Here is a 20,822-nt window from a genome sequence, read left to right as displayed (position 1 = left end):
ACCGCAAATACACAGAGAACACACTGAAGAGCGGCGGGGAACTGCGCGGCAACACAATCACAACAACAGATTCTTCAGGGGAAGCAACAGCTGCCGTACTTCCGGCTCACGCGCTACAAAATAAAAGTATGTAGGTTAAAAGTAGGTATGTTACTTTTATAAAGAGCCTTAAAACAAAACTTTTGTTTTTGGTTTTCCAAAGAGAATTTAGATTTTACTGTGAATGTTTCGGTATAATTGATAGAAGATCATGTCGTGTATTTTGTTTGTTTTGTGTGTTTTATTTACTGAAATGCTTATTTATTGATTATCTTTATTATTTGTACTCTGTAAATTGTGATAAACGTGTTTATTTGAATCCTGTCTTATTTTTATTTGTGTTATACTGCAATGAAACATAAAAAAAACATTACTTATAAACTTTTATAAATCTATCGGCCGAATAAGAAAGCTGAAAACAACATAATATACATCTGATGAGTTTAAAACATTTACTGAAATGTATTAAATACATTAAAAAACAGGAACATCACAAAATAAGGGAAATTGACCATAATAACACTGCAACATCAGAGGTTTTATCTAAAAAAAATACACTAAAAGTGCAGATGGCGGAATCAATGAAGAACACAATGAACATATATAATCAAAATGTTTTTTATGCAATAATAAAAACGTTAAAAACAGATTAAATTGCTTTAATAATATGTGTTATATCAAAGACTTTGGTTATACCCGGAGCGGCAGGTGGCGGTACTGTCGCTCTTCTTCTGCGCTTTAGAGGAGGAAACATGGCGGCGTCCTTGATCAGACAGACTAAACTGCTGTCGGTAAGATTCAGATTCTGCTTTTATAACTGATCGTCTGTTTGTATCGATGATGAACATTACTGTTTTGTGATTCTGATGTATTATACGTGATCGATTAGCGAGTCTGGATTGACGTGAACTGCAGCATTATAACCCATTCTCAAGGGATACAGCTGCGGATATTCACATCAATATAGCAATTTTTTGTGACGCTGTACACCAATAATTAATATCTTTACAGTACTGTGAGTGTTGAGGTAGGAGTAGGCGCTAATAACATACAATTAATGTCTAATTTTATAAGCAATAGGATTAATACACGTTATAGTTACTGTTTTTACATTACTGTGAGTGTTGAGGTAGGAGTAGACACTAATAAAATACAATTAATTGAGTAATTTATTAAATAATATGAATAATACTCGTTATAATTACTGTTTTTACATTACGGTGAGGTGTTGGTTTAGGGGCTGACGTTAATAATATACAATTAATGGGTACTTTAATAAATAATATGATTAATACTAGTTATAATTACTGTTTTTACATTATTGTGAGTATTGAGGTAGGAGTAGACATTAATAAAACACAATTTATTGAGTAATTTAATAAATAATATGAATAATACTCGTTATAATTACTGTTTTTACATTACGGTGAGGTGTTGGTTTAGGGGTAGACGCTAATAAAATAGTTTAATGGTTAATTTAATAAATAATATGATTAATTATCGTTATAAATACTGTTTTTACATTACGGTGAGGGGTTGGTTTAGGGGCTGACGTTAATAATATACAATTAATGGGTACTTTAATAAATAATATGATTAATACTAGTTATAATTACTGTTTTTACTTTATTGTGAGTGTTGAGGTAGGAGTAGACACTAATAAACAACAATTTCTTTGGTGTAGACACTACAAAAATACAATATTGAGTAATTTTTTAAATAATATGAATAATACTCATAATAACTATTGTTTTTACATTACCTGTGAGGGGTTGGTTTAGGGGTTGATGTTAGTAATATACAATTAATGGGTACTTTAATAAATAATATGATTAATACTAGTTATAATTACTGTTTTTACATTACTGTGAGTGTTGAGGTAGGAGTAGACACTAATAAAATACAATTAATTGAGTAATTTATTAAATAATATGAATAATACTCGTTATAATTACTGTTTTTACATTACGGTGTGGTGTTGGTTTAGGGGTAGACGCTAATAAAATACAATTTAATGAGTATTTTAATAAATAATATGATTAATACTCAGTATAATTACTGCATAACAGTGTCTATTTCTCAATTCAAATCAAACTTGCTTCATTAGCATTGCAAATGTATTATCACCAAAGCATTTGTAATGCTTCAATTTAATAGGAAGTTAAAAAACAAATGACATAGTAGTAGCGATCAAAATTATAATAAAAATAGAATAAACTATAAGTAATATTAAGGGATGCTCCAATCAGGATTTTTGCAGGCGATACTGAGTACTGATTCCTAGTCATGGTGATCGGCCAATACCGAGTAATGATTCTGATGCTTTGTATAACTTTGCCATTGCATAATGCACATTTTCCCTCTAAGTTTGAGATCTCGCATTACCTAAGAGAATAAATTAAAGATGTTGCTTACATGTAATGGTCAAAAGTAGCTTTACAAAATATAATAGATAAAACAGACAGAAAATAAATGGTATGAAATATTACTAACAATGCAATTTGGAAACATTGCTCATGTGTTGTAGCACTGCTGATGTATATCTCGAACACGCACGCACGCACGCACGCACGCATCTTCTTCTGCTTGTAAATTTGTAAACAAACACTTGTGATTGGTTCGTGAGATTGGCCAGATCAGCAAATACCGATCGAGTTGTAAAATGTGATTATTGGTCCATAGCAATCTCCGGCCGACTGATCAGAGCATCACTAGTAATATTTAGCTATTCATTTATAACAGTCTGGAAATCAATGTGTGTTGCTTTTGAAAGCACATCTCTTGTTTTTTATTGGTCTCTCTCTCGCGTGTGTGTGTGCGTGTGTGCGTGTGTGCGTGCGTGTGTGTGTGTGTGTGTGTGTGTGTGTGTGTGTGTTTTGACAGGTCTTCAGTTCTGCTGGGTGTTTCAGGAGTATTCACTGCACTGCGGTCTGTCTGAAGGTGAAACACACTGCACATCTTTCCACAAAGTAATATCTAATGCTTTGATTTGTTGTGTTTTTCCATCAAATATAAATTTCTGAACTTTATCTATAAAAAATATGTGCTCAAATTTACGAGTAAGAAGTCTTGCGTTTTGGGCCACTTGTAGGCGATTGACCAATACCTTTATAAATTGAGTTGCAGTAGTCCAGACGTGAAGATGTAAATGCATGTATTACTCTCTCCAATTCAGCAGGGGTTAAAATGCCTTGGACTTTGGCCAGTAATCTCTATGGAGGACGAAACCTGCAAAAACAATAAATAAATTTACATTTAGTCATTTAGCAGACGCTTTTATCCAAAGCGACTTACAAATGAGGACAAGGAAGCAATTTACACAACTATAAGAGCAGCAGTGAACAAGCGCTATAGACAAGTTTCAGGCGTGTAAAAGTCTAAAATTAATTAATAAATCCACAAATTACTGCATAAATAAAACAATAAATAAATATGCAAATAAATGAATAATAATAATAAATTAACATTAGTATATATATATATATAAAAACTCAAATTAATAAATAAATAAATATATAAATAGTGCGGGCAGATTAATAATGAAATAAATTACATAGATGTTGTGGGAATAAGAAAATGCTAAACTGAAAGTACTTTCCCCTTTCACACCGCACTTTTAACTATGTATATATTTTTGCAGTAATTTGTGTATTCATTCATTTATTTATTTGTATATTTATATATTGTTTTATGCAGGAATTTGTGTATTCATTTATTCATTAATTTATTTGTGTATTTATTTGTTTTATTTATGCAGTAATTTGTGTATTTATTTATTTATTGTTTTATTTATGCTGTAATTTGTGTATTTACTTATTCATTAATTTATTTGTGTATTTATTTGTTTTATTTATGCAGTAATTTGTGTATTTATTTATTTATTGTTTTATTTATGCTGTAATTTGTGTATTTACTTATTCATTAATTTATTTGCGCATTTATTGTTTTATTTATGCTGTAATTTGTGTATTTATTAATTAATTTATTTGTGTATTTATGTATTGTTTTAATTTTTGCAGGAATTTGTAGATTTATATATACATTTATTGATTTATTTGCGCATTTATTGTTTTATTTATGCAGGAATTTGTGTATTTATTTATTCGTTCATTAATTTATTTATTTATTTGCATGTTTATTTATTTATTGTTTTTGCAGGTTTCGTCCTCCATAAATCTCAACTGAAATAAGCATGATTTAACTACTGCATTAACCTGCTTATCAAATATCAGGGCCGCAGAGTCAGAAACCGACTGTCAAAACATTGGTATTGTGTTGTCTAAACATTTCCTTGTCTCTGGAATAAGCATGAATATACAGTATAGATGCACGAAAAACTATTGCATCTTTTATGATATATCATGCACATGAAAAAATACTATGGTAATTTATAGGTAATACAATATACTATATGGTAACAGAACAATTAAAGTAATATAAACAAATAACCCGATACTGTAGTTTTACTGTAGTAATAACAAATGTATGCAAATTTTTAAAGATTTTTAAATTCCTATTCGTGTCGCTTTAAATTGAAATGAGACTGTGCTTCCTTCAGAAGAGGGCGGAGCTACAGATGTCTGTGCCTCACCATAGTGACAGATGTAAAACAGCAGTGTGTGTGTTGTCAGTGCTGGTCAGGTGTGCATGTGTGCTTCAGTGTGAGTGTGTGTTCATGCTTCTGTCAGTCTATGTCGCTCCTGTCTAAAACTCCACATCTATAATCCTCTTAGTCTATGCTGACATTATCTTCAGCAGCTCAAACACTCTAATGGCTAATGGACAGATGGCTGCTTCTCACTCAGGGCTGCTGTTTATGCTAATTAGGGAGAGATGGGCAGTAGTGGGCGGGGCTTTCCCCCTTGATGAAAAAGAATATTTTTTCACTATATTGTGCAGCTTTAATAGTATCATCATATATGAATGAATGTTATTCTTCAATGTGTTTCAGAACCGCGCGGCTCGTATTCGTGTGGGTAAAGGAGATCGTCCGCTGACATATGAACAGGCTCATCACCCTCATCACATCGGCCACAGGAAGGGCTGGCTCTCACAGCACACTGGTACAACATTATTAAATAGTTATAATTATATACTTGAGGACAAATAACAGCCATTAACCACCCCTATAACGGTTCATACCATTGTGAATGCATAATCACACCATTCATTCAGCATCTGAAACGGTCAGATTTAGAGCACCTGAGTGAACCCACATAAGTCATATGGATTTATATATTTTTTCTTAATACAGATCGCCCCCTAGTGGACACATTGAATTTTCAAAACAGTAATGACGTAAAGAAGCCTTGTTTACTGAGATTGTGACCATGCCAATTTGATACCCATTCAGAACCACTGATTCAAAACAAAAGATTCATAAAGGTTTCATGAAACAGTAATTTTGAGTGAACCATCATAATTCATATAGATTTTATTTTTACACCCTTCACCCTCTAGTGGAGAAATATTACATTTTTTAAAACAGTAACAACATATTGAAGCCTTCTTTATTGAATCACATGACTTTGCTCAAGTAAAACGCACTCTGAATCACTGATTTGAAGTAAAAGATTCATAAAGACTTCAAAGCTTCATGGAGTGATTCTCCACTAGGGGGCGATCTGAGTGAAGCCGCATGATTTATACTGATTTAAATGTTTTTACACATATCACCCCCTAGTGGAGAAATATTGAGTTAATTTACATTTTGAAATGGTAACAAAGCCTCGTTTACTGAAACTAATGATTCGAATGCTCCATAGTAGAGAAATATTGTACTTTTGAAATTGTAACGATGTAACAAAGCCTCGTTTACTGAAATCACGCATTGCACATTTTATTCGCACTCCGTATTACTGATTTGAAGATTTGTAAAGATTTCAAAGCTTCATGAAGCAGTGATTCTCCACTGGGGGGCGATCTGAGTGAAGCTGCTTGATTTATATGGATTTTATTTTTACAACGATCTCCCCCTAGTGGGGAAATATTAAATATCCGAAACAATGACGACGTAACAAAGCCTTGTTTACTGAAATAACGAGATCTTACCAATTTGATACGCACTCCGAACCACTGATTAAAAATTAAACATTCATAAAAGTTTTAAAGCAGTTGATTTTAATATTCGAACTCCAGTCGCCGCCTAGTGGAGAAACATTGAATTTTCAAAAACGTAATGATGCATCTAAACTCCGCTTACTGAAATCATGTGACCTTGCCAATTTGATACGCACTCCAGTCTACTGGTTCAAAATAAAAGATTCATAAAGATTTCAAAGCTTCATGAGGAAATGATTCACCACTGGGGGGGTGAGGGGCGATATGATTCTTATTGATTTTTTTTGTACACTATTATAAATTCTGGTAGAGAAATATTTAATTTTTGAAGTGTTTCGAAACAATAACGAAGCCAGTTTGATACACACCGTGAACTACTGATTTGAAAAAGATTTTAAAGATTCCCCACCGGGAGGCTCGCATGATTCATATTGATTTTAATATTTGTACACAGATCGCCCCCTAGTGGAGAAATATTACATGTTTAAAATCGTAATCACCTAACAAAGCCTCGTTTACTGAAATTACGTGATCTTGCCAATTTGATACGCACTCCGAACCACTGATTTGAAGTAAGATTCATAAAGATTTCAAAGCTTGATGAAGCAGTGATTCACAGTAACGATGTAACAAAGGTGAAATGAAATGATAATGGCGTTAACAAAACCTTGTTTACTACAATCACATGACCGTGCCATTTTGATACGCACTACGAATCACTGATTCAAAATAACATTCATAAAGTTTTCAAAGCAATTTATTTAAATATTTGTACTACAATCGCCCCCTTGTGGAGAAGCATTGAATTTTCGAAAACGGTAATGATGTATTAAAACCATTTACTGAAATCACATGACCGTGCCAATGTGAGACGCATTCCATAACACTGATTCAAAATAAAACATTCATAAAAGTTTCAAAGCAATTAATTAAATATTTGTACTGCAATCGCCACCTAGTGGAGAGAGATTGAATTTTAAAAACCATAACATAAAGCCTCGTTTACTGAGTTCACATGACCTCACCAATTTGATACGCAGTCCAAACTACTGATTCAAAATGAATGCTTCATGAAAATTTTCTATCGAATTTGTATTTCGTATCGAATTTTGTAAAGCGCGCGTCACTAATACGATGTAATTGCCGTCCCGCAGGAAACCTCCATGCTGAGGGCGGAGCAGCGGAGCGTGTGCTGGAGGACGTCTTCATCCGCCGCTTCATCTTCGGCACGTTTCACAGCTGTCTAGCAGACGAGCTGATCATCAAGCGCAGGGGAAACGTCCTAATCATCTGCGCCGTCATGATCCAGAAACTGCTGCCTAGCAAATTCTACTTCCTGCTGGGCTACACAGAAGAGCTGCTCTCGCACTTCTACAAGTGTCCTGTGAAGATAGAGCTCCAGCTAGTGGACGAGAAAGTCGTCTATAAATACCTCTGATAAACTGTGCTCAATACATGTACATCAGCACGTCAGAAAACATCAGTCAAATATAGATCCACATGACGGCAGTGGAGAAGATCATGCATTGGGTTTTTTATTAAATAAATGTTTTTGTTTCATTAAAACTAATCGTCCTATATGTCATGGTCAGTCATTACAAGAAGTTCATATAAGTAAAAGATTAAGTACATCCAGCAGAATAAAGCCTGACAGGTTTATCAGCAGCTGTCGTAGACTGAAGCGGGACTTTTCTCCCATAGACTATGCTGCTATAAGCATTATGAAAATTGTAAAACAAAGTATCATGCTATCAAAATACTGGTACTGGTCATAATAAAGCTGGAAATAATGTATAAGGTATGGACAAACTGTTCAAAAACTTCATTAAATTTGGATGAAGATTTTTTTGATAAAATTTCATTGATAAGGGCATCACGGTGGCGCCTCACAGCACAAACGTCGCTGGTTCGAGTCTCGGCTGGGTCAGTGTGTGTTTCTGTGTGGAGTTTGCATGTTGTCCCCGTGTTGGTGTGGGTTTCCTCCGGGTGCTCCGGTTTCCCCCACAGTCCAAGCACATGTGCTATAGGGGAATTGATCAACTAATTTGTCCGCAGTGTATGAGTGTGTGTGTGTGAGTGTTTATGGATGGGTTGCAGCTGGAAGGGCATCCGCTGTGTAAAACATATGCTGGATAAGTTGGCGGTTCATTCCGCTGTGGTGACCCTAGATAAATAAAGGGAATAAGCTAAAAAAGTAAATGAATAAAAGAATTTCATAGATCATTTTACAAGCAAATAAAAACACCAAACATTTAAAAATATTACAATTATTGTAAATGAAAGAATAAAAATAAAAGTAGTGCATTCTTATGGTCCTAAAATAAAAAGCTAAATTTTGTTCCCTTCTTAAAAACGAACTTAATAAAATGAAATGAATCTTTGATAGATGAGAACAAGTATAAATGACTATATCAAATGGACACTACAAAGAAAATCAATCCTTTCTCTGTTGTAAATTTATTGATTAGTCAAAATTAGACATTTGGATCGTACAAAAAAGGCACAAACACTGCTTTAGTGCAAAAATCAGGCACAATCAGGCTTCAGATTAAAATCCACAATTCCCTTCAACATCCCACCATCTCCCTTTGCTAAAGCTACACGCATTAAAAACAGCAGATCTGCTCACATTACGGTTTAATTCACAGTATATGAAGGAAAACGTCATAAAACAACCACAAAAATGAAGATCAAAACAAAACTTAAAATGCACAAAGTAAATTAGACTCCATTTGGTTCATTTACCATAAAAAGTGCTGAAAAATCAATGGCATGACGTGGAAGTGAAGCCAGTAAACTTCCAGAAATCCCTCAGAAATGATTTCTTGTAGCTGAAACTACAATCAGGCTGTAAATACATTCACTTTTTTACACTGTTCTCTCAGTATTTACTCACACAAACCTCTTTTCTTTGGCATAGAATGCAAATCTGTCTACTTTTCTAGCATAATGGTGAGTAAATTATGCAGAATATTAATTTCTAGTCTATTTAAAGAGACAGTTCACCTAAAAATAAATTGATTTGCTGTTTATTTTCCCTCCTCTTTATTTCCTTCTGTTAAAGTAGCTGAAACTCATTAGTGATTCAGAAAATGCAGGTCAATCTGTACATTTAGAGTCAAAACACACACATACAGGCAAAACTAAAGTAATCCCTGTGACCATTCATTCAGCTCTAGTTTCATTTTTGGGTGTGCTGGCCCTTTAAGATAATAAATGTTGTGAATAATGTCTAATGTTTAAATCATCCAAACTCTTTAGTAATTTTTGAGATGCTAATGGTCTAATCCGTATCAATGATCTATGCTAAGCTAAAAGTGCTCCTTTTAGACAGAGATTGGTTAAATGTGACAGAAGTTTCATTTTTGGGTGCGCTGGCCCTTTAAATCCAGTTTTGTGCAAACTGGTCTTGAATGTGTTCTCCAGTGTTGTTGCTTATAATGACGCTGTTTCTTTAAAGGTTGACTAATGTAAATAATTGTAATTTTTAACTAAATGAAGACAGAAGTTAAGTTTTTGGGTGCGCTGGCCCTTTAAGACAATTATGTTGTAAATAATGTCTAATGTTTAAATCATCCAAACTCTTTAATCATTTGCGATGCTAATATTCTAATCCAATTCAATGATCTATGCTAAGCTAAGCTAACAGTGCTTCTTTTAGGCCCAGAGATCAGCTGAATGTTTTCAAAACATGGTAAAACTCACCTGTTAGACTTTAGGGGAGTGTAAAATGAGCATATTTACATAAAAATGGAGTGTTTCTTTAAATTGATCCAATATTATTGTTATTTTTTCCCCTCTAACACTGATACATTGAGCTTTCATGAAGCAAAATGATTGATCTGTGCAAAAAGATGAACATTGTTTACATTATTCAACTGATAAGAGAGATTTAAAGAAACAGCGTCATTATAAGAAACAACACTGGTGAACATGTTCAAGCCTGTTTGGACAAAACTGGATTTAAAGGGCCAGCGCACCCAAAAACAAAATCTAACTTATGTAATCATTTACTGACTTCTTCCAAACCTGTTTGAGGTTCTGTAGAGCAAAAAAAAAACAAGATATTCTGAAGAATGCTGGAAAAGAGTACTTTTCATTCCTACTATGGAAGTCCACGGCTGATTCTTCAGAATATCTTGTTTATTTTTGTTCAACAGAAAGAAGTCAGTTAATGATGACAGAAGTTTTATTTGTGGGTGCGCTGGCCCTTTAAGACAATTATGTTGTAAATAATGTCTACTAGTTAAATCATCCAAACTCTTTAGCCATTTTAGAGTAATATGCTAATGGTCTAATCCAATTCAATGATCTATGCTATGCTAAGCTAAGCTAACAGTGCTTCTTTTAGGCCCAGAGATCAGCTGAATGTTTTCAAAACATGGTAAAACTCACCTGTTTAACTTTAGAGAGTGTAAAATGAGCATATTTTCATAACAAAAGGAGGTGTTTCTTTAAATTGGTCCAATATTATTGTTATTTTTTCCCTGTGCTGATACATTGAGCTTTCATGATGCAAAATGATTGATCTGTGCAAAAAGCTGAGCATAATTTACATTATTCAACTGATATAAAACCAGCGTCATTATAAGCTACACAACATGTTTGGACAAAACTGGATTTAAAGGGCCAGGGCACCCAAAAATCAAACTTCTGTCATCATTTACTGACTTCTTCCAAACCTGTTTGAGGTTCTGTTGAGCAAAAAAAACAGAAGATATTCTGAAGAATGCTGGAAAAGGAGTATTTTTGTTCCTATGGAAGTCCACGACTGATTCTTCAGAATATCTTGTTTATTTTGTTCATCAGAAACTCAAACAGGTTTGTCAGTTAATGATGACAGAAGTTTCAGTTGTGGGAGCGCTGGCTAAATGCTAAGATAATTATGTTTTTATTTAGTTTATGTTAAATATTTTTTGCGTGACATACTAATGGCCTAATCCGATTCAATCATCTATGCTAAGCTAAGCTAACTGTGCCCCTTTATGTTGTGAATAATGTTTATTTTCTTGCTCATGGTTTCGCTGAGCCACAGGGATTGTTGTTTTTTTACTCTCACTGTGCCTGCAGCTGATGACTTATTTAAATATCTGCATTATATGAATCACTAATGAAGTTTGTTTACTTTTTTGGAAACATTAAATTGAATTGAAATATGCTTATTTAACCCTCTCCTGCAGTTAAACAGGGGAGTTTCACCACGTTTTGAAGCCATCCAGTCAATCTCTGGGTGTAACAGAAGCACTTTTAGCTTAGCATAATTGATTGAATCAGATTAGACCATTAGCATCTCACTCAAAAAGTGACCAGTTTCCACGATTTAGTTAAATCTTAATTCTTCTGTAGCTTTATCATTTACCAAGCGAATAAATTCAAAAGTTATTTTGAATTTCAGCTAGGCTGATATGACTGAACTGTACTTTTATTCTGGCATAATAACATCTTTACTGCTGTACCATAGCCAAAAGCAGCACAATGATATTATGCAGAGGCTGAAAATAGCTTAGCAAGTAGACTTTTCTTTTTCCATCGTAATACTCGATATGACTACAGAAGAGTTAAGCTTAAAAAAATTAAGCTTAAAAAATAATTCAGCTTTTTTGAGCAAGATGCTAATGGTCTAATCCGATTTAATGATTTATGCTAAGCTAAGCTAAAAGTGCTCCCACTAGACTCGTAGATCAGCTGAATGCATTCAAATTCAAAACATGGTCAAATGTACCTGTTTACATGTAGGAGAGTGTTACATGTATTGTTTTCTCTCTCTCTCTGAGTGTGTGTCTGTGTGTGTGTGTATATAAAGCAGCAGATCTTGATTTGTGCGTGAGGTTTGCCTGCAGTATTCATCATCATCATCTGATTTTTCTGCAGTCGTCTCCAGCGCAGGACTGTAGTTTGATCAGCCGCTGGTTCATGATCTGCAGGAGTGACGGATCCACTTTCTTTACGATGTTCTCCAGCTGATGAGGATCTGCCGTCAGGTTGTACATCTCCACAAATGCCTGCAGCACAAACACACAGACTTAATTTAGCATGCATTCATTCATTCACTTCATTGTCTTCATTGATTCTCTTCATTAATTAATTCATTCATTCATTTCATTCACTTCATTGATTCTCTTCATTCACTCTGTTCATTCATTCATTTTATTCTCTTCATTCATTTAATTTACTTCATTTACTTTATTCAATTCACTTAATTAATTAATTTATTTATTTATTTATTCATTCTCTTCATTCATTCATCCACTTCATTTATTTATTGATTCATTCACTTCATTTATTTAATTCTCTTCATTCTTTCACTCATTTCATTCTCTTCATCAATTCATTTACTTCATTTGTTCAATTTATTCATTGATGTCAATCTCTTCATTTACTTCATTCATTTATTTACTTCATTCATTCTCCTTATTCATTCATTCATTTCTTTCATTCACTTTATTCATTCCTTCATTTACTTCATTCTCTTTATTCATTCATTCATTTCTTTCATTCACTTTATTCATTCCTTCATTTACTTCATTCATTCCTTCATTTACTTCATTCTCTTTATTCATTCATTCATTTCTTTCATTCACTTTATTCATTCCTTCATTTACTTCATTCTCTTTATTCATTCATTCATTTCTTTCATTCACTTTATTCATTCCTTCATTTACTTCATTCTCCTTATTCATTCATTCATTTCTTTCATTCACTTTGTTCATTCATTCATTTACTTCATTCTCTTTATTCATTCATTCATTTCTTTCATTCACTTTATTCATTCCTTCATTTACTTCATTCTCCTTATTCATTCATTCATTTCTTTCATTCACTTTGTTCATTCATTCATTTACTTCATTCTCTTTATTCATTCATTCATTTCTTTCATTCACTTTATTCATTCCTTCATTTACTTCATTCTCCTTATTCATTCATTCATTTCTTTCATTCACTTTGTTCATTCATTCATTTACTTCATTCTCTTTATTCATTCATTCATTTCTTTCATTCACTTTATTCATTCCTTCATTTACTTCATTCTCTTTATTCATTCATTCATTTACTTCATTCTCTTTATTCATTCATTCATTTCTTTCATTCACTTTATTCATTCCTTCATTTACTTCATTCTCTTTATTCATTCATTCATTTCTTTCATTCACTTTGTTCATTCCTTCATTTACTTCATTCTCCTTATTCATTCATTCATTTCTTTCATTCACTTTATTCATTCATTCATTTACTTCATTCTCTTTATTCATTCATTCATTTCTTTCATTCACTTTATTCATTCCTTCATTTACTTCATTATCTTTATTCATTCATTCATTTCTTTCATTCACTTTATTCATTCCTTCATTTACTTCATTCTCCTTATTCATTCATTCATTTCTTTCATTCACTTTATTCATTCATTCATTTACTTCATTCTCTTTATTCATTCATTCATTTCTTTCATTCACTTTATTCATTCATTCATTTACTTCATTCATTCATTCATTCATTTCTTTCATTCACTTTATTCATTCATTCATTTACTTCATTCTCTTCCTTCCTTCATTCATTCACTTAATTTATTCATTTATTTCATTCATTCAATTTATTTTATTCATTCATTCTCTATATTCATTCACTTCATTCATTTAATTTATTCATTTATTTCATTCTCTTCGTTCAATCACTTCATTTATTTTGATTATTAATTTCATTCTCTTTGTAGGTGTGTATATTTTGGTCTGTGGTTCTGACGCGTTTGTTGCTTGAACGGGTTGATAATAAAGTGAAATGTCCATACCTTTTGCAAATAAAGTTGGATATTCCAATCCATTTATTGGCCATTTTGTCAAAATAAACAAAACGAATATAAACCCGTTCTCACATTCATGGCGATCAAAAAGCTCATAAATACCATGTACACCCTCTAGTGGTGCAAAAGAAAATCGCAACCCATAAATGGCTCCAACACTCTTCATTCATTCACTTCATTCAATCACTTCATTCATTTTCATTCTCTTCATTCAATCATTCACTTCATTCCTTACATTGATTGATTGATTCATCCAGCCATTCATTCATCCATTCATTCTCTTCATTCACTTCATTCCTTTCATTGATTGATTGATTGATTCATCCATCCATTCATTCATTCATCCATTCAATCATTCACTTCATTCCTTTCATTCATTCACTCCTTCACTTCATCCATTTGCTTGATTTCTTTCAAGTAAATAATTCATACATTTACTTCATTCATATATTCATTTACTTCAAGTACATTCAGTTATTTGCTTCATTCATTTATTTTAATTTACTTAATTTATTTTGTAACTTATAACTGGGGAAAAGTAAATAATTCCCATCTAAAATGACAATATCATGATAAAATAATAAGATTGTAAACAAAAACAAAACCCCCACACACCTCGTTGTCGGCGAACTCGCAGTACTGCAGGTTTGCGCCTTTGAGCGTCCTGACGCAGGCGTATGTGTTGTTGAAGGCATCTTCACACACACAATCTGGAAAACACTCCTGGAACACAAAGCAGACGCTGCTGGATCATGTGTGTGTGTGTGTGTGTGTGTGTGTGTGTGTGTGTGTGTTAGGGCTGGTCGATATGACAAATCTCATATCACAATATCCTGATATTGATAGTACGCTGAAGACAAACTGATCCACCCTCCTGTGAAACTTTATTCCTTTTAAAGATTTCTAACTTTAGCAATAATAAAGCACCGCCTCTAAATTTAGCTGAATTCAAGCAAGTGACTTGATCCTAGTGATGTCACTTCCTATGGCTGAAAACTCAATAGATTAATTATGTGTCAACTCTCCCCGTGTTGGTGTGGGTTTCCTCCGGGTGCTCCGGTTTCCCCCACAGTCCAAACACATGCGCTATAGGGGAACTGATGAACTCAATTGGCTGTAATGTACTAGTGTGTGAGAATGAGTGTGTATGGGTGTTTCCCAGTACTGGGTTGCAGCTGGAAGGGCATCCGCTGTGTAAATATATGCTGGAATAGTTGGCGGTTCATTCTGCTGTGGCGACCCCTGATGAATAAAGGGGCTAAGCTAAAGAAGAATGAATGAATGAATATATACGTGCGTGTGTGTGCGTGTGTGTGTGTGTGTGTGTGTGTGTGTGTGTGTGTGTGTGTGTGTGTGTGTGTGCGTACACTGAGAGACTCACAGCGAGGCCGGGGCCCAGTTTGGGGCAGCTGGGGTCCTGAGACAAGTAACCCTCACCGGTGTACTCCACCAGGAAGAAGGGCCGCTCGGTGCCGTTACGCAGAGACGGGGCCTTCACACAAACACACAAACACACACACACACTCTCTGAAACCTGGACTGAAGCATCTGTAAACTTGCTTTGACACAGCCTGCACTGTAAACACACTATAGAAATAAAGATGAGCTGAAGATAATTCACCATCTGCGGCAGGAAGGACTGTCCGTCCATGTTGACGGTGGACAGATTGACTCCAGCGATGTCCAGGATCGTCACCGGGAGATCAATATTCAGCACTGGAGACTGCACAGACAATACTCCATTCATTACTATTAGCTGCGTCTCAAATGGCACACTGTACACTAATGTACTTATACACCCAATGTACACACTATACACTTATACACCAATGCCCTTATACACAATGTACTTATGCACTAGAATATACACTAGTACCCTTATGCACTAATGCACTTAGACACTAATATAAACTATGCACTTGTACTATGTACTACTATTATACACTCTTTTTGTAATATTTCAGGGTGAATGCATATACAATCTACACTACAAAATCACATAGAACAGTGCATAGGTATGTGATCTGGGCTGTACCAATAGCTTATTTATGTGCATATATATATATATGTGTGTGTGTGTGTGTGTGTGTGTATCAGTGGTCTGACCTGAAGTGTTTGCTTGGCTTTGATTCCTGGACCCCGAACCAGCAGAGGAATGCGGATGTCGAACTCATACAGCTGCCTTTTGTCAATGGGTAAGGAGAACTGACCTGGACAATCATCACATACATATTAAACATAAATAAACAAATAAATAAATCTCCCAAGGGCTGTTTATGCACTTATAAATAGGAAATACAGCAAAAAATGTCCTTGTCCTGCTAAATATCAGTTGGGAAATAATTTTGTTTTTAATGGCTCGTTTCCACTGACTGGTACGGTACGGTTCGGGTCGGGTCGCCTTTATCAGGCTTGTGTTTCCACTACCAAGGGTACTCTTTTGGTGGGCGTGGTGTATGACAGAGTTTCAGTCGACGTCATTCTCACTGGAGGAAATGTCTACAATAAAGCTGTACGGGTCACTTACATATCATATGAGAAGCTCTTCTCACAAAACAGATGCTTCATACACATAAACACTTGTGTATAATGTTCATTACTAACTTTTCAATGAACATGAGCTGATTATAACTGCAGATCAATGACAGTGTGAAACAGCCTACTGTAACGTCTGTAATTATATTAAATAACTAAATAAATGAACATATATAAACACATACAGACCCTTACAGTCTCCGATATGTTTCTAAATACAGAAGAACTACACACAACAGACATTTCGCCCGTATTTAAGTTCAAAACAACACAAAATATAGCCTACAGTCAGTGAAAACCTCTCATCTGTGTCTGTAATCTTCAGCAGCACATGTAGCCTCTGTTAGAGAGTAATTCCGTCATTCTGAGTTCATAATAGTCAAAACAGTGAAGATAATAAGTTAGTTAATCATGGCATTTTGTTCATGTTTGCTGAATAATAATGTGCTCCTTTTTTTCTGGCTTCTCCTTTGTTTCTTCACGCTTCACTCTCGCGTTTGTCAGTGTCTGACAGGATCGGGTTTCAAAAGCACGTCAATAATCAAGCGCAGGTTATTATCATCAGCTCAATAAGTTTGTTATTTCAGATATAATGTTAGACGCGCGGCGAGCGCTAGCAAGAAAGCGAAACCGCTCGCGCCTCAGGCTGGCTCGTAAAAAAACTACGGGGCACAGGGTAAATCTGCTCTTCTTCTTGGATTTGTGGCTGTCCATCAAGATGACGACAAGGTTTGTTTGAGGCCAGATCGACCATGGCTCGTTATTATATGTATTTATAATTCCGCTGTAATCTCTCGCTGTGTTTTTCAAACATGGCGGGTTATTTGTTTTTATTCTGGCTTGTTGCGCAAGCGAATGACGTCTCTCTGTAAACCAATAGAGTTCAGCTGTGCGCCTAGCTCCGCCTTTTGGTACCCTTTCTCATGTTTGGTACCCTGTCGTGGAAACGGCCATAAAAGCGTACTAAACTGTTCCACTCAGTGGAAACAGGCCATAAGGTGTGTGAGAGGGAGTATGTATGTATGCATGTATACACACACACACACACACACACACACACACACACACACACACGCACACGCGCACGCACACGCACACGCACACGCACACGCACACGCACACGCACACGCACACGCACGCGCACCCACACGCACGCACGCACACACACGCACGCACGCACACACACGCACGCACACGCACGCACACACACACGCACACGCACGCACACGCACGCACACACAGTTGAAGTTATTTTTTTCCCCAATTTCTGTGTAACGGAGAGCAGATTTCAACACATTTCTAATCATAATAGTGTTAATAACTCATCTCTAATAACTGATGTATTTTCTCTTTGTCATGATGACAGTAAATAATATTAGACTAGATATTGTTCAAGACACTAGTATTCAGCTTAAAGTGACATTTAAAGGCTTCACTAGGGTAATTAGGTTAACTAGGCAGGTTAGGGTAATTAGGCAAGTCATTGCATAATGATGGTTTGTTCTGTAGACTATCCCTATAATGGCTTTTTAAAAATTAAAAACTGCTTTTATTCTAGCCGAAATAAAACAAATAAGACTTTCTCCAGAAGAAAGAATATTATCAGACATACTGTCAACATTTCCTTGCTCTGTTCAACATCATTTGGGAAATATTTAAAAAAGGAAAAAAAATTCTAAGGGGGGCTAATAATTTCAACTTCAACTGTATATCTATATTAGAATAATATATAAATTTAGAAAAAAAAAATATTTTTTAAATATTTTGCAAATTATTTAAAAAAGATTAAATAATTTTAAAGAAGATTAAATTTCCCAATTAGTGTATTCACACACACACACACACACACACACACACACACACACACACACACACACACACAACTCGACCCGCAATTAGAGGGATAAAAAGTTAGCATTAGCTCTATTATAAAAGATCTGGGACTTTTGAAAAACGTGATCACATCACCCCGATTTATCCTCCTTACACTGGCTGCCCTTTGTGTTTCGTATTGATTTTAAAAATATTGTGAAATTTTGCTTCTTACATATAAAGCTTTAAATAATCTAGCTCCTGTTTATCTAACCAATCTTCTGTCTCGCTACAATCCAACTCGCTCTTTAAGGTCTCAAAACTCAGGGCTTCTGGTAGTACCTAGAATAGCAAAGTCGAGTAAAGGAGGTCGAGCCTTCTCATTTATAGCTCCTAAACTCTGGAATAGCCTTCCTGATAACGTCCGAGGCTCAGACACACTCTTGCAGTTAAAAAACTAAAGACCCATCTGTTTAGTAAAGCGTACACTCAGTGCATCACTTAGCGGTATGATACATGAATGTGCTCCACGCATCTTGTTTATTTACACTATGAACAGCAGATATGCTAATTATTCTCTTTATTCTCCATTTCCACCTGGGGATACTCTTCCCAAGGCCCTGCGATCCAAGACCTGTGAAGAGATGATCCCAAGGTTTCCATAAACCTGGACCAGGCCGTATCCTGAGCAGCTACTGTGGTGGTCATGGAAGAGTGGAGAACATGAGACTGATTCCTGTGACGCTCCAGAGACAGACGAGTCTTCGCTGAGGCCAGCTTCCAGCCTCCCCCGCTGAGACTGCAGCTCTGCACAAGACGTTTGGCCAGCGGAGAAATTAAAATGGTCGTGCCCAACTGAGCCTGGTTTCTCTCAAGGTTTTTTTTCTTCACTTCCGCCTTTAGTGAAGTTTTTTTCCCTCTCCGCTGTCGCCACTGGCTTGCATGGTTCAGGATCTGTAGAGCTGCGCATCGTTGGATTTGCTCTTCAGTGTTTGGACTCTCAGTAGTGATAATTAAACCACACTGAACTGAGCTAAACTGAACTGAACTTAAACACTACAAACTGAACTACACTGTTCCTATTTACTGTGCCCTTTTATGTGAAGCTGCTTTGACACAATCTACATTGTATAAGCGCTATACAAATAAAGGGGAATTGAATGTATATATATATATATATATATATATATATATATATATATATATACACTGTGCTTGTTTGAGTGACACAGAGAGAGTGTGTGTGTGTGTGTGCACGCACCGGTGTGATATCCGTGGTCAGATGTGTAGAAGATGTATGTGTTGTTGAGCTCCTTCACTGAATCCAGCTTCTTCAGCAGACGCTCCACCAGATCATCCACAGACAGAAGAGTCTGCCATCTAACACACACACACACACACACACACACACACACATTAAAAACACAGAGTAAACGCACACACAATACAGTCCAAACACACACACACGCAATAGAAACACACATACACAGTACACACAAACTACAGTACAAACACACACATTAAACGCAGAGTACACACATTACAGTACAAACACACACATAGTAAACATTACACACCTACATATACACACACACACACACGCACACACACACACACACACACACACACACACACACACACACACACACAATAAAAAGTACAAACACACACAATATTACATACACACAGACACACACATACATATTACAGACACACAGAGATTGTATACACACACACAAAGCCATTATACACACTCAATACAAACACACACACAGGAAAAATGTGTTACACACACAAACACACATTAAAAACAGAGTAAACGCACATACACAATACAGTCCAAACACACACACACAATAGAAACACACATACACAGTACACACAATACAGTACAAACACACACATTAAACACAGAGTACACACAATAAAGTACAAACACACACAATATTACATACACACACACACACACACATACATACATATTACAGACACACAGAGATTGTATACACACACAAAGCCATTATACACACTCAATACAAACACACACACACACACAGGAAAAATGTGTTACACACAATGCAAACACACACACACACACACACACACACACAGTAAAATGCACTAAACAAATACACAATACAAACCTACACAGTAAACACAGATACACAATACAGTACAAACACAGACAATAAACACACCCATACGCCATAACAACATATCAAAGACACAGAAAACAGACATCACACACACACACACACACACACTTTTTGTGTATTTAATTCGCCTATGATTCGCCTGCTGTTTTAAATATGGACGGTAATGAAACGATCTTCACCTTCTGCGGAAAGCGTTGTCAAGGTAATCAATGGAGCTGTTCGGCATAGGATTAGCAGGTTGCCGTAGTAACCAATGCTTGTCCTGAAATCAGAGGAAAGCCAGTTAAATCTGCCAGATTATCAATAATGATGATTTCTTAAAGCTGATATTTCAGAGTTTCTATGCAATATTGTGTTTGTAAAACATTGATCTCACAATCCTGAATTAAATTAGCATATCTATTACACATGCAGACTAGAGAGCC

The 20,822-nt window shown here is 35.3% G+C and overlaps 3 protein-coding genes across 3 annotated transcripts in view; 1 reads left to right on the top strand and 2 right to left on the bottom strand.

The window, feature by feature from the left end:
* Window positions 1-59, bottom strand: part of nudcd3 (NudC domain containing 3) — a 75,560-nt gene extending 75,501 nt beyond the window's left edge. The window contains exon 1 of the mRNA XM_056466748.1: window positions 1-59. The gene's annotated coding sequence lies outside the window, so the exon portion shown is untranslated.
* Window positions 60-763: 704 nt separating this feature from the next.
* Window positions 764-7,669, top strand: mrps24 (mitochondrial ribosomal protein S24). Its single transcript, XM_056466941.1, has 4 exons — window positions 764-830; window positions 2,923-2,979; window positions 4,991-5,102; window positions 7,254-7,669. Exons 1-4 carry the CDS (start codon window positions 792-794, stop codon window positions 7,535-7,537), a joined length of 492 nt encoding a protein of 163 aa, XP_056322916.1. The 5' UTR covers window positions 764-791; the 3' UTR covers window positions 7,538-7,669.
* An 871-nt stretch (window positions 7,670-8,540) lies between these two features.
* gnsb (glucosamine (N-acetyl)-6-sulfatase (Sanfilippo disease IIID), b) overlaps window positions 8,541-20,822 on the bottom strand; it is a 23,310-nt gene continuing 11,028 nt past the window's right edge. The window contains exons 7-13 of the mRNA XM_056466645.1: window positions 20,577-20,659; window positions 19,503-19,621; window positions 16,001-16,104; window positions 15,516-15,617; window positions 15,276-15,386; window positions 14,510-14,617; window positions 8,541-12,101 (exon numbers count right to left, since the gene is read on the bottom strand). Coding sequence (XP_056322620.1) covers window positions 11,952-12,101; window positions 14,510-14,617; window positions 15,276-15,386; window positions 15,516-15,617; window positions 16,001-16,104; window positions 19,503-19,621; window positions 20,577-20,659 — 777 coding nt within the window. The 3' untranslated portion in view covers window positions 8,541-11,951. The remainder of the gene's footprint in view (window positions 12,102-14,509; window positions 14,618-15,275; window positions 15,387-15,515; window positions 15,618-16,000; window positions 16,105-19,502; window positions 19,622-20,576; window positions 20,660-20,822) is intronic.

Source organism: Danio aesculapii, chromosome 10 (assembly GCF_903798145.1).
Source record: "Danio aesculapii chromosome 10, fDanAes4.1, whole genome shotgun sequence".
NCBI lineage: Eukaryota > Metazoa > Chordata > Actinopteri > Cypriniformes > Danionidae > Danio > Danio aesculapii.
The sequence above is the reverse complement of the archived record's forward strand: the minus strand, read 5'-3'. Positions and strand labels throughout refer to the sequence as shown.